The 12,810-nt window shown below is 41.6% G+C and overlaps 1 protein-coding gene across 1 annotated transcript in view; it reads left to right on the top strand.

The window, feature by feature from the left end:
* Oxct1 (3-oxoacid CoA-transferase 1) overlaps positions 1 to 12,810 on the top strand; it is a 135,978-nt gene that overhangs the window by 101,855 nt on the left and 21,313 nt on the right. Inside the window, exon 14 of the mRNA XM_028875576.2 lies at positions 9,568 to 9,657. Within this exon, the coding sequence (XP_028731409.1) occupies positions 9,568 to 9,657 (90 nt within the window). The remainder of the gene's footprint in view (positions 1 to 9,567; positions 9,658 to 12,810) is intronic.

Genomic DNA, 12,810 nt, shown 5'->3' with positions numbered 1-12,810 from the left:
TCATACATCTATTCTGAAAACACTTGCTCAGATTCCTCCCACCGATGCCTTTGAAGGTGGCCAAGCAAAGATGGTGAACGTAAGGCAGCTCAAGTGATGTTTGATTTCATCTCTGCCGTGTTGTGATTAGACTCAGTGAAAACTGAAGGTACAGCTTTGAGCATCGTTGGAAGGAATAGGCTTTTTTCTGACTGCCCATTTTGTTAGTCCAGAAAATAGATCAGACAACTAATCTTTGTGACAAAGAAGTTAACCTCTATAATGTGCTTTCTTTGTAATGGCATCAGCAAAAGGAACATGGTCTCACATCCCTTGTACCTTAGGAAAGGACAATATGTTGTTGCATAGTTCACTTAAGAAGTACTTATTAACTCCCTATAGCCAGGTTTAATGGCCTTGATATAATTGATGGCAGCCAATGTTAGATGTATTGGGATTTTGTTTGTTACAGTGATGTCTCATGAGAACGCTCTAGAAGCACTCTTTGAATGGTATTTACTCCTTTATGATATAAGAGATTCATTGTGGTTAATAGCAGGAACAAAACTCACTTTTCATATATGAAGTTAATTGATTTTTTTAGGAATCAGGCCTATACCATTTTTGACATGTTCTAGCCTACATGACTGGTTGTTATGGATTACCCCATAGTAAATCAATGAAGATTCTGATCATGGCTTTAAAAGACATCTTTCATTTACAGGAGGAATTGTTTATTCAGTTTCACTTGACATAAATAGTATATTAAACATGTAGCTTTGCCTCCATAGTTTCTCTTATAAAGTGACATAAACAGTTTCTATAGAGAATAAATTTTCAGAAATTTGTCCCAGAACTAGAAATTACACGTGGTTGAAAAATTTTCTGTGTAATCAAGAATATTTTAAAGTTGATACACAGTACTTGTTCTATAATTCTATCAGTTATAGCAGAATTTATTCCTTGTACTTCGAGGGGACATAAAGTTTACTCTTTGTGAATATTTGAAAGGAAATGGTGAGTTTTTAGGCTTTAGAATTTGCATTGTTGGTCTTAGTCCACCCCAGGAACAAAGGAGGACATTCAGGAACTCTGAGGTGTTCAAAGCAAAGAATTTGGTGTGGCCAGAGATAGGAGAGGGTATCCAATAAATGTGAAGTAGAGGCTGACTTCATGACCATGGCTTAGGTTATCAAGTTTCTTAAGTTCTTTTTCTGTGGTTAACTTATACAGGACATTTTCCCCTTTTGAGAAATAAACAATAAATTCAGTATATTTTGTATTTTTATGAAATAACATTTACTTAGCACTTCACCCTGAGGAGGATATAAGAGTTATTATATAAAAGAGTTATGGTCCCTTATTGGGATCAATTCAGAGTACCATATTCTCTGCTATGTCTTGGTCTCTGCCTCCATTTTCACTGAAGGAACTGTTGAACATTAAACTTTGTTGTGCCTGAAGTAAGGGTCAGTTTCACATCTTATTTTTATTACCTCTTACAGGTCCAGTTCTTTCCCTTAATCTGTGTTTTTACCTATTACTCTCCATGCTCTAGGGAGCAATGAGAAACACCCTGAATGTCTTCATCAGATCCAGCTACTGTGATTGTGTCTGGGGAAAACTAAAACCTGTAAGATAACAGTGATGGAAATTCAGGTGGTCAGATGGCTTGGGGTGTGTGTGTGTGTGTGTGTGTGTATGTGTGTGTGTGTGTGTGTGTGTGTGTGTGTGTGTGTGTGTGTGTAATTTGAATCACCTCTATAATGCATTAAGGAGCATACATCCTGAGAAGTTCTTGTTTTTACCTATCCTTGGGTACGTATTTCCCTTTCCTCTTTGCTGTAGAAACTTACGGTTCTCTGTCTTTCCTCAAGCTCCTATCATATCCTTAATACTTTGGGCTTTTTATTAGTTGGTTTTGTTTCTTTGAGATAGGATCTCTTGCTGTAGTCCACGCTAGTCGAGGACTCACTATGTATTTGAAGCTGGCCTTGAGCTACAATGATCCTCCTGCCCCACCCTCCCAAGTGCCGGGATTACAGGCATAAGCTCTCATGCCTGGCTTTGGATTTTGATTTTTCTCCTTGCTGTTCTTTTCCCTGTAGGTAAAACCCCAAATTTTAATTTGTTATACTTTGGCTTTCCTTCTCAAATTCTGTATTTTATAAACAGAGCTTACTTTAAAATATAAATTCAATTTTCCTTAAACACCGACTATGAAACCTACTATGTATCAGTCACTTTTGGGCTTGAGCTGAACAGGAAGACGAGGGGCCTATATGTTCTAGCTAACAAGATAAGGCTTTCCATCTGTGGCTGATGGTATCCTCTCTATATGAGGTGTCAGGGCCCCTGATGCATTTAGCACATGATATTAGCTGAATGGGGACTTGGAGGCTTCTATTAGCTGAATGGGGACTTGGAGGCTTCCCATTTAGGTGGCGGAATTGTAAGAGTGTGATTATTGACCAGACAGTGCCCCTCTCATAAGAAAGACTTAAATTGTGTCTATATGGTTTTGTCACTACCCACCAGGGACCACCAGCTCCATATTATTACAAATAATGTGATAAATTCTAAAATGTCAGTATTCATGGATTCTGTGAAGGTACTCATGAGTGGTCGGTCCCTCATCGTTTCTTGTTAGTAAGGTAAGATGGGAACTGGAGAAGACTTTCTGGAGGAATAATCATGACTGACTATAAAAGATGTGCTGGGGTTCACTTGCCTGCGGATTGACTGTGAAAGTACACTCAACAGCCATACGTAATGTCTGATCACTTTACGGTTCCTGCCATGGTGATAAGAATGTGGAAATCAGGAAGTGAGGAAGGCATGGGTCAGGATTTCATTGGCTTGCATTTCAAGCTGAGTTGCTTATACTTTACCCAGATATACTGAGCGGCCACTTATAGAGGGTTAAAGCAGAGAATGAGTGTAATCAGCTACTTAGATCAGTTCCCATTTTCATTGACTAGGATGTTTGGGAGGCACAAGGCTGGACACAGATGACAGGGAGAAATTGTGAGAACATTGGCTTGGACAAGAAAAGGTCAAGTTTAAGAAGTGTTGGGAAAGCTTGCAGTTCTCAGTGATTGAATGACTGATTTGGTTGGGATATAAAGGAGAGGCAGGAGATAAAAACATTTCTGATTTGGATCCTGAGGTGGATGACCTAGGAAGTTAACAGGTAAGCAAGATTTGCCTCAATGAAAACACCTAATTTCATTAGGAACACACTGAGCCGAGGCATATGTTAATTAACACACTATAAACAATCATGTTCTATTTCTCATGCATGTAGAATTAAAATGAGTATCTGTGACTGCCAACTACTGGCTTATGCACAATGATTCAAGGATTGGGATTCCTCTATTCAGGTTTGGCCATTTCCAGCTTGTACTTTGTAGAAGGTTCAGGAACATGGATCATTCTTGGGAAGTCTTATTGTCCAGCCCTGAAATATTGTATATCACTTTCATTGGCCAGAACTTACTTGTATGACTTTAATGAAGGCTGGAAAAATCTATCACATGAGCCAAGGAATTAGGGGAAAAACTGGGGAATCAGCCATCAGGCTGCCACAGAGACCTCTGAAGCATTTTAGACATTGTAGTCTGAAGCTCAGAGGACTTGAACTGGAAATAGCAAGAGAGGCAAAGGCAATTTATGTTCAGGAGAGCCGATGAAGTCACTCTTGGAGAAAAAGTAGAGGCAAGAGCTATTGGCCAAGGAGAGAACTCTTAAATCTGACCATCCTACTAAGATGGTTTGGGGAAAGGATGCTAAGGAACCTCGGAGCTCCCAAAGGGGCCTGAAGAACCAGGCCAGGCTTGTGCCATGGAAACTTTTGAGTGAATAGTTTCAAGCAGTTGGTGGAACACACTGTAAAATGCCTGGAGGATGTGAACTCCAAAGCTGCCTCTCAAATCGGACAACTGCCAGAGAGCTCACTGAGTCCAGTTCTCACTTGTAAAGGCACAGGCCTGGAGGGACCCAACTTTCAACTCAGAGGAGTAAATCCAGAGGAGCCCCAGGGTGGGTTGTAACTGATGAAACAGGTCCTTGCGAGAACAAGAATAAAAGTGCTTATTAAAATGAAATGTCAAGTTTATTACATTTTGCTTCTGGAAAGGCCATTTTATGATGGATAACTGATATTTATGATGCATAAGCAATTTTACCTACCTAGCAATAGAGAATATAATTATATTTCCAGTCCCACACTAGTTCATTTACATGATCAATTCACCTGTCCTGGGAAATAGAAGGAAATCTGTGAAAGGAAAGTTGCTGTCTTTCTAGGGTTTTGAAAACTCTAATGCAAAGAGGAAAGCACTCTGCTGTAACTTCATTGTAAACTAAGACAAACTGAAAATCCTCATCGTCCGTAAAGAAAAGCAGTTATAGCCTGCTTTCTTTGTGTTTCAACAAATGTTATTATTTAATCATCATAGTTTGCCTCTCTCCTACTGTTTAGCTGGGAGCATGCGAAGGAGAACTTTTCTTCCCTTGAGCATTGTTTAATAATGGGGAAGACAGAAATAAAGAGGCTTATATTTGGATTGAGGTGGGTACTTCATGTTCTGGTGTTTAATATTGAGCAGCAAGTGCCAGTTTTATTAATAAATCGCCCCACAGCCATCCTTCCCTTGGACTTCCAGGGAGTTCACATTTCCTACTGCGGCACATGCCGCCACTTAAAAATGCTATAAATTGTTTCTATATATGATTCAATGGTTTCTCACTTCAGACCAGAATACTGAAAAGTAACAAATCTAGAACTGATCCGTTGCTATTTCTGGCCTAATGAAAAAGATGGTGTCATGAATAATTTTCAGCATGTTTTTTTTTTTTTAATTTTATTTAAAGCATATTTTGCAGTACTCTCCAAAATACTCAAACTCCTTGCAAAAATCATCAAAAATTATATGATCATGTTCAGAGCTTAGTTTATTATTTTTCTTTTTACATGTAGCTGAATATTTGTAGTTTGATGCATTAACATTTTTAATGTTAATACCTTAATAGTTTTACTTTTTAGAAAAAATTCTAGCATTAGTAAATAGAAACAAAGCAGATGAAATACATTGAAGATATTGATTTATAATTGAAGTCTATCTCCTGGATTTTTATTGAAAATAATAATTGTAGCTGAAAGTTTTCCTGTGTCCCACCCAGTCTGCAGCCACTCAGACCCAAGTAAACACACAGAGGCAAATAATGGTCTTTTATTTCTGATTTCTGCCATGGTACTTGTATAACAGACCCTGGGTGAACAGTTAGGGATTAAGGATCATAGTTGGAACATTATCATTTTAGAAGTGTTGTGTGACTCTGTCGTAATGGAGAATACCACATTTCTAGCTCATTTTATTGCATTCTTTTCATGCTTGATATCAGGGTCAGCCTTTAAATGAAAAAATGATGAGATGGCTATAAGCTGAACATCCAGCAATCATCTCCACATTATGCTAGATGGGCATACATTACAGATCTAAAGTTCACCATTCAAGAAATATGCGTTTGCTGATGAGAGTTTTAAAGAGGCTGTGCTTGGTGTCACTCTGCCCAATGCTCAACTCATGCCCCAAACCTCTTCTTCATTACAGGCCTATTTTTCTGCAAGTGTCAACTTTCTCTCATGAGTTATTTAAAACTATATTTTTAGTGCCTTAATTCCCTTGTTTTTTTTTTCAGCTTTTTGTTTTGCATGTTGAATAGGATATTGAATTGGTGGAGGAAGATGAGTGTGGAAGTAGAACCTATATTCCTTTTCAGCTGTTCTCTTGACAGATCCATTCTATTCACTTATCACTCACTCACTCACTCACTCACTCACTCACTCACTCACTCACAGAGAAAGAATATTGTGCCTTCTTAAGAATATGTGCCAGACTTTTGGATAGAGCAGTGAATTACGGTACCCAGTATAGTGTCTGGAAGAGTCATCTTCCTCTTGCCTCTGAAGAGCCTTGCTAATCCCCTTGCATTTGCCCCATTATATAATTAACTGTCAATCTACCTTGAGTTCTTTGCTATCCATTCGACATACTTGGTCACCACTTCATTGAATTAGTTATACTAACTAGCTGCTGTGTCAAATAAGTCTTCCAGGTCCAGTGACTTGGCACCCAAAACATTTGCTTTTCCTTGGATGTTGAATAGTGGAATGGGGTTCTGAGTAAGTGGGCTTTGTTGTACACAGTCATGCAAGGGCCCAAGATGAAGAGAGCTCCTCCATATTCTGTCATGTTGCCTCTCCATGTCCATACTGCAGAAGGGGAAAGAACATGAAGAATGTGTACAGGGATTGTTATAGGCCAGCACCTAGAAGTCACAAATATCACCTTTCTTTTTTTCCATTATCTGGAATGCAGGCTCACTGCTACTCTTAACTGCAGCAGAGCTGGGAAATGCAAGTGGTTGGGTCTTAAATGAAGGCTGATAAGCCGGGTTAAAAGGGAACGATGAGTATGCCTTAGATAACTGTTTTTCTTTCTCTCACGCCAGTCTAGACAGAATCACTTGTCTTCCTTCAGTAATTGATTCTGTTTCAGAAGTCTTTGGGGAGTTTAGATGGTAGGAAACATTCTATTTTCCTTTTACAATGTGTTGAGCATACTAAAAGGGAGGAAAACCAGATACCTGAACATTTTATTGCTACTACTGGAGACACTTTGATTTGAGAGCACTGCTCTACTATTTTTCAGTATTACTTTCCTCAACTGGTGAATAAGTGTACTGAAATCTCCTCTTGGTAAGAATGCTGCTGTCTCTTCGTTCCATCCCTTCTCCAGGCACACTTGCCAGGGGCACCCTCCATGTTCTGCGACGACTTGAACATGTCTGTGTTCCTTTAATTCCCTCACCCAGTTATTTATGGTTTAGGGGGAAAGGAGTCAGTAGGGCGGGAAGGACAAAGCTGGAAACCCCTGTAATCATAGAATTACACTCGGACAGGACAAAGTGAAAGGCCACTCAGCTGTGTATTGGGGATGAGGGAGATGTGGGGAATGCCACTTTCCGAGAAAGAAAGCTTGCTCTCCATCTAAAGCTTTTTTAAAAATGACTCACGGTTTCTCTTCTCTAACTAGACAATGAGCATTTCAAAGAAAAGAATCCTATTTTTGAAGATTTCTAGAGTAGTATCAAGCTTACACTAGGTACTCAACACGTTGAATTGCCTGACTGAAGATCATCTACATGAGTACCTTTGTAAACTTTATTTACCATACACTTGCATACATTGTCTTATGCAGGGTTAACCACAGCTCTATGGCAGAGATAAACAGTCTTATTTTAGGCATCTGCGTACTTAACTGAAATTCCGAGAGGTTTGCTATTTTGCCAGTGCCACACAGAGGTCAACAGAACAGATGCAGGTGTTCTGTTTCAGTCCTGTGTGTTTTTTTCACTGTTGGAAGCAGGCATTTCAGGGTTAAGAATGGTGCTGGGTGTACCAGGCTCTGCTGAATCCTCATGGGAGGCCTCACTTTCTTATAGGAGGGAATGAGGGGGTGGTTTGGAGGGGGAAGGCTGGAGGAGTGGAAGGAGGGAAGAGGGAGATCTATGATTGGTATGTAAAATGAATAAAAAATTTCTTAATAAAAAAAAAATGGTGCTGTGAAATTTCCAGCCTGCGCTTTGGGGACTGGAGAACATCAGATCACTTAGCTGAGCGATGCAGGACCCCATCTATGATGAGTGAGTGGAGAGAGGACTCTTTTTAATAGAAGCAAACAGGTGGCTTTTCTAGAATTGTTAAACATGCTATGTGTCTGCCAGCTCTGTATTTTGTACTCAGGAGGTTCTCTGTAAGTCTTTAACTAATTGAAGTGATTTCAAATATGTACATTAGATTTAGTTAAATTGGGCAAGCTTCCTGTTAGAGGCTGTCATAAGTTCTTAAATCTTTGTCATCATCATGTCTCAGAATTTGCCTGTGGTGTACTCTAAGCCAGAATTTTTTTTTTAATTCAAGGAATTTATAGCACATTAACTTGATTTCTGGTTTTCTGTTTTCTGTCTGTGGCTTTCTCATATTTATTGAGCTGTAAGGACATTGGTATTTTCTGTGGAAATGTGATGACCTGATGGCCAATCTGTTAAAGTTCCCCCTGACTAAGGGTCACAGCATTGATTGGAGAAGTTAAAATTGCACATTTCCATGTGGCTATTTTGCATTGTTTCCAGCTTCCTTGTCTGAAGCCACCTGATCCTGCATCCTCCACACACCTCTCCCCTCCACTGTTGCCAGCTGCTCCCCACCTCTTTGGTGGCAGGCTCAAAGCCACAAAGCGCCCAGCCACTTCCTCCTTTCCTATGCGCTGTTCATCTAACTCATGCTGGCGTCATGCTGTTTACCTCGGAAATGTCTCGCGAGTCCTGGATTTGAGGTCCTATTTTAAATCCAGGTGCCCATCTTAATCTCCTTATAGCTCTGAGATGATTGGGGAGTATTTACTGACAAATGAGCAACAGGACTGAGCTTAAAAATAAATAAATAAAACGTTTCCACATTAGAAGTCATATCTTCACTGAGCCGTGGGAGGATTTATTTCATCATCTTTGGAAACACCTGTGTTTTCCAAAACTCTGTATCCAGGAGACCGAGCAGGCAGTGGGAATCTTTGCCTGTGCATGGCACAGAGAAGGCAGTTGATAAATGAATAATGAATGGAGCTGAAGGGGTGGGGAGGGATAGATGGGCGATGGCAGGATGGTTCTGAATGCAGCTTATAGTTTCTGCTTTTGCTTGACTGGAAATGCGTTTTTTCCTTTTGTTCTCTCTCTCTCTCTTTTCCAAGCTCAAGATGAAAGCCCAGAGCTGGAAAGATACACAGACAGAACCACCTTCGTGATTAGTCACTACTAGAGAGTGTCTTAGTGCCTCAGCCTACTAATGTGAATCTATGGGAAACCCAGATGTGCTTTAGAAAGTGTCTGTAGTGGAAAAAAAAAATCAGTAATAGCAACTGCTTATTTAAAAGAAAGAAATGGAGGGCATAGGAGTCAGGCTTCAATCAAATATTTTTGGAAGAACTCTACAAAGGTTCTTACATTGGTTTCTTATTCACGGATGGTCTTATTACTAATAAATTGTCCACAAAAATTGTATTAGTAGCACTTAGGAGTTAAATGAGGTTATAATATCCATCCTGGGGGCTGGTGAGTTGAATCAGCAGGTTAAGTGCCTGCTGCACAAGCCTGGTGGGCTGAGCTTGATCCTGAGAACCCATCAAAAGGTGGAAGGGAGAGAACATGCTTCACAGAGTTGTTCTTTAACTTGCACATACGTGCCATGTCACGTTTACCTCCGCGTCATTCACCCCCATGCACACAATTAACAATAACAACATCAACAACAATAATAAAGATATTTTGAAAATCATTCTGAACTTTCTCCTTCAACCACAGGTTAATGGAACTACAAGTTTTAGGTTCCAAAGCTTCAAGGACTGAGTAGTGATGGTCAGGAAGTGTTTCCCACAGTGGCTTGTTCCGGCAAGTTGACAGCATACTTCCTCTTGTGACGGAAGTGAACGGTCACGTGACTACTCATTTTCTGTTTCTATTTTACAGGGGAAAATGGTGAAAGGAATGGGAGGAGCTATGGATTTAGTGTCCAGTTCCAAGACCAAAGTGGTGGTCACCATGGAGCATTCTGCAAAGGTAACGTGCTCTTTCCTCACAGTTCTGAAAAACTCACAGGCCATTGAGCTCCACTGTGCCCTGTCTTGTGACTGTGGTTTTTAGTTTTCCTCTGGCTTACGGAAGGTGATGGCACTTAGGTTTCAGTGGGAAGGAACACAGAGAGGTGGTAATTTCTTACCTGGCCAGGTGCTCGTTCAACTTCGAGGGCCTCCAGGTATCAGGGTGTTCTTGGAACACCTGTCTCGCATGCGCATCTGAAGTAAAGGCTTTCCTGTCTCTGAAGTCAGTGGAAAGATGTTGGGGCAGATGTATTGGTTCCTGATGTAAGGTGATTATAGTTTTGGGCTTCACTGTGTTCGAATGAAAAGCCCAAAAGCATGTCGGTTTTCAACAGCAGTTCTTTTCAGCTGGACAGTCTGGCCTTACCAAGGCGGTGGCGTCCTTTCCAGAACGTATGAGAGAATGATGGCTGTGCTGTGGTGATAGCAAACGTTCTCGTTCTGAACAGTGTTATTTTTTGACAAATTACCACAGAGTTATGGAGTGCCTACTAAGATGCTGGGTGATCACAGCTTGGATTTGGCAATGCCCCCCCCCCCACGTAAGCCAAAGCCACCGATCTAAGGGAGTTCATTTTCAGTCTTCCACTCTCTTTCATCCTATAATAAATAAAAGCAGCTAACATTTAGTGAGCTTTCACTGCATGCCAGCCGTTATGGTGTGTTTGTGTGTGTGCGTGCCCATGAAGTGGATCACAGGTCTCTCTTTTTTTTTTAAATTACATTTATTTGTTTTCTGATCCATTGTGTGTTTGCATATACATGCATGCACCCCTGCCTCCGCTTGCCACAACATGTGTGTAGAGGTCAGAGGACAACTTGCAGGAGCTGGTTCAGGTTCTGGTGATGAAGTTCAGGCTGTGAACCTTGAAAGCAAGCGCCTTGAAATCAAGCATCTTTATCCACTGGGCCATCTCACTGGCCTCTAAGAATAGTTTTCCCCTGCTCTTCCCCCCCCCCCCTCTTCTGTTTGTGTTTTGGTTCAGGAAGCAGAGCTTTGGAGTGGTAAAGTCACTTGCTTCAAGTCCTTCACTGCAGAGCCCAGTCTTCTAACAAATGGAGCCGCTGTTATAACTTGTTTTCTTCTTAATGTTTTTTTTTTGCTGTCCAGAACCCATTGTTCTCTGGTGATTTGTGAAGGCAGTGTCAGGTGGTCTGTTCCTCCCTTGGTGTGGCCTTCGATTTTGCTTTATTAATCCCGTGAGGCTCACTAATCTGAGTGAAACGGTGGTGTGCATGCCTGGCTTCATTTAGGGATGCACACCAACCACCACACACACACACACACCCACCACACCACCCCCGTGTAAGAGCATGGGGCTAGATTCGCTTTCGCCTTCACTTGCTGGCCGGGTGTGTGTGTGTGTGGGGGGTGTTCTGTTGGTGCTGTGTGCTGCTGTGAACGCTGTCCTTGTGGAGACTGCCCTGCCCTAAGAGTGGATTTGCATAGGTTGTATGGGTAAAGGGTGGGTGGGAAGTGAGCAGTGGGGCGTGAACGTGAAATAATAGGAAGGGAACCAGCACAGGTGACTGCTGTGAGAAGCCTTTGCGCAGCATCCAAAAATGTTCATTCCAGAGGCGGAAGAACACCAAGCTTCCAAGTCTCCTCTGGAATGTAATGCCTCCTTGGAGGAAATTCCGTCCAGCTCCCCTTTGGTTGTTACTTTAATGTGGACGCATAGGCAGTGGAGTCTGGCTTGTTTTGGATTATTTTTATGTATTCATTTTCAAAACATTAGGCCTGTGTTTAACAAATTCACTCTCTCTCTTTCTTTTTTTCTTCCCCCAAGTTTTTTTCTTCTCCTCAGCTGGAATTTCTGGTAGAGGAGAATAAACGGTACTTCAAACCTGTGGCTGCCTGAAGCCCTGTGAAAGCTTGCCGCAGATGCAAGATCACATCCTCTCCCTTCCTCCTTTCTTCTGTTCTCAGTGAGGCATGGGGTTGTTTCACACTTCAAGTGGAGTGTTTGCCACAGATACTTTCATGTGAACAAAGCAACAGAAAAATCTATTTGTGATTAATTTTTTCCAAACAATTGGAGGAAGGGGTTGACTTGTTAGACAGTTTGATTCTGTAGTCCAGGCTTGCCTGGAACTCACCCTGTAGCCAATGTTAACCTCAAACTCATGGAGTTCCTCCTGCCTCAGAGTACTGGGACTACGGGTATGAGCCACCATATACAGGTGTGATTAAAATAAGTATAAAGGACTCTTCACACACAACTGTTAGATAACTTCCAAATACTCATCAATAGAACACCTGTCCTCACATTTAATCTGTGGTCCTAGGATGCATGAATCTACTTGGGGCTGCTACTCTGAACTCACTGTGAATGGCACTATGTGAACCTTACCACTTCTTCCCTGAATCCTTTACTTGGGTAAAGGCTGGAAAGGGACAGGTGGGGGTTTCCTGTTGTTGGTTGTTTTTGTTCTTTTGGGGGGCCTGCCACCCAGCTCCCAAATAAATCACACACAGAGGCTTATTCTTAATTATAAATGTCCAGCCTTAGCTTGGCTTGTTTCTTGCCAGCTTCCCTTCACTTAAATTATCCCGGCTACCTTTTGCCTCTGAGCTTTTTCCATTCTCTTACTTCTGTAAATCTTACTCTTACTCTGTGGTTTGCTATGTTGCTGGTGGCTGACCCCTGGAGGCCTCCTCCTTCTCTGGCTGCTTCCTCTCCTCTCAGATTTCTCCCTCTATATATTCTTTCTGCCCGTCAGCCCCACCTGTCCTTTCTCCTGCCTTGCTATTGGCCATTCAGTTCTTTATTAGACCATCAGGTGTTTTAGACAGGCACAGTAACACAGATTCACGGAGTTAAACAAACACAACATAAACAAAAGTAACACATCTTAAACTAATATTCTACAATGGTTTCCCATCCATGGTAGCCCCTCCAGTCAGCCACCTGTCCTTTCAGGACTGCCTGGCACTTGCTGTATTATATGACACATGGGCAGCCAAGTGAACTAAGCCCCACGCCCGGGTTTATTGATTCAGGGTGCAGAGCTCACAAAGGGATTCCAACACGAGAGAGAAACGTAATCCCGTATTCCTGGGTGGTACTTTTGTTTCCACAAGTGTCTGGACCTGCCCACCAGAGTTTCA

This window comes from Peromyscus leucopus, chromosome 11 (genome assembly GCF_004664715.2).
Source record: "Peromyscus leucopus breed LL Stock chromosome 11, UCI_PerLeu_2.1, whole genome shotgun sequence".
Taxonomy (NCBI): domain Eukaryota; kingdom Metazoa; phylum Chordata; class Mammalia; order Rodentia; family Cricetidae; genus Peromyscus; species Peromyscus leucopus.
Note: the sequence above shows the minus strand (reverse complement) of the source record. Positions and strands in the feature narration are given on the sequence as shown.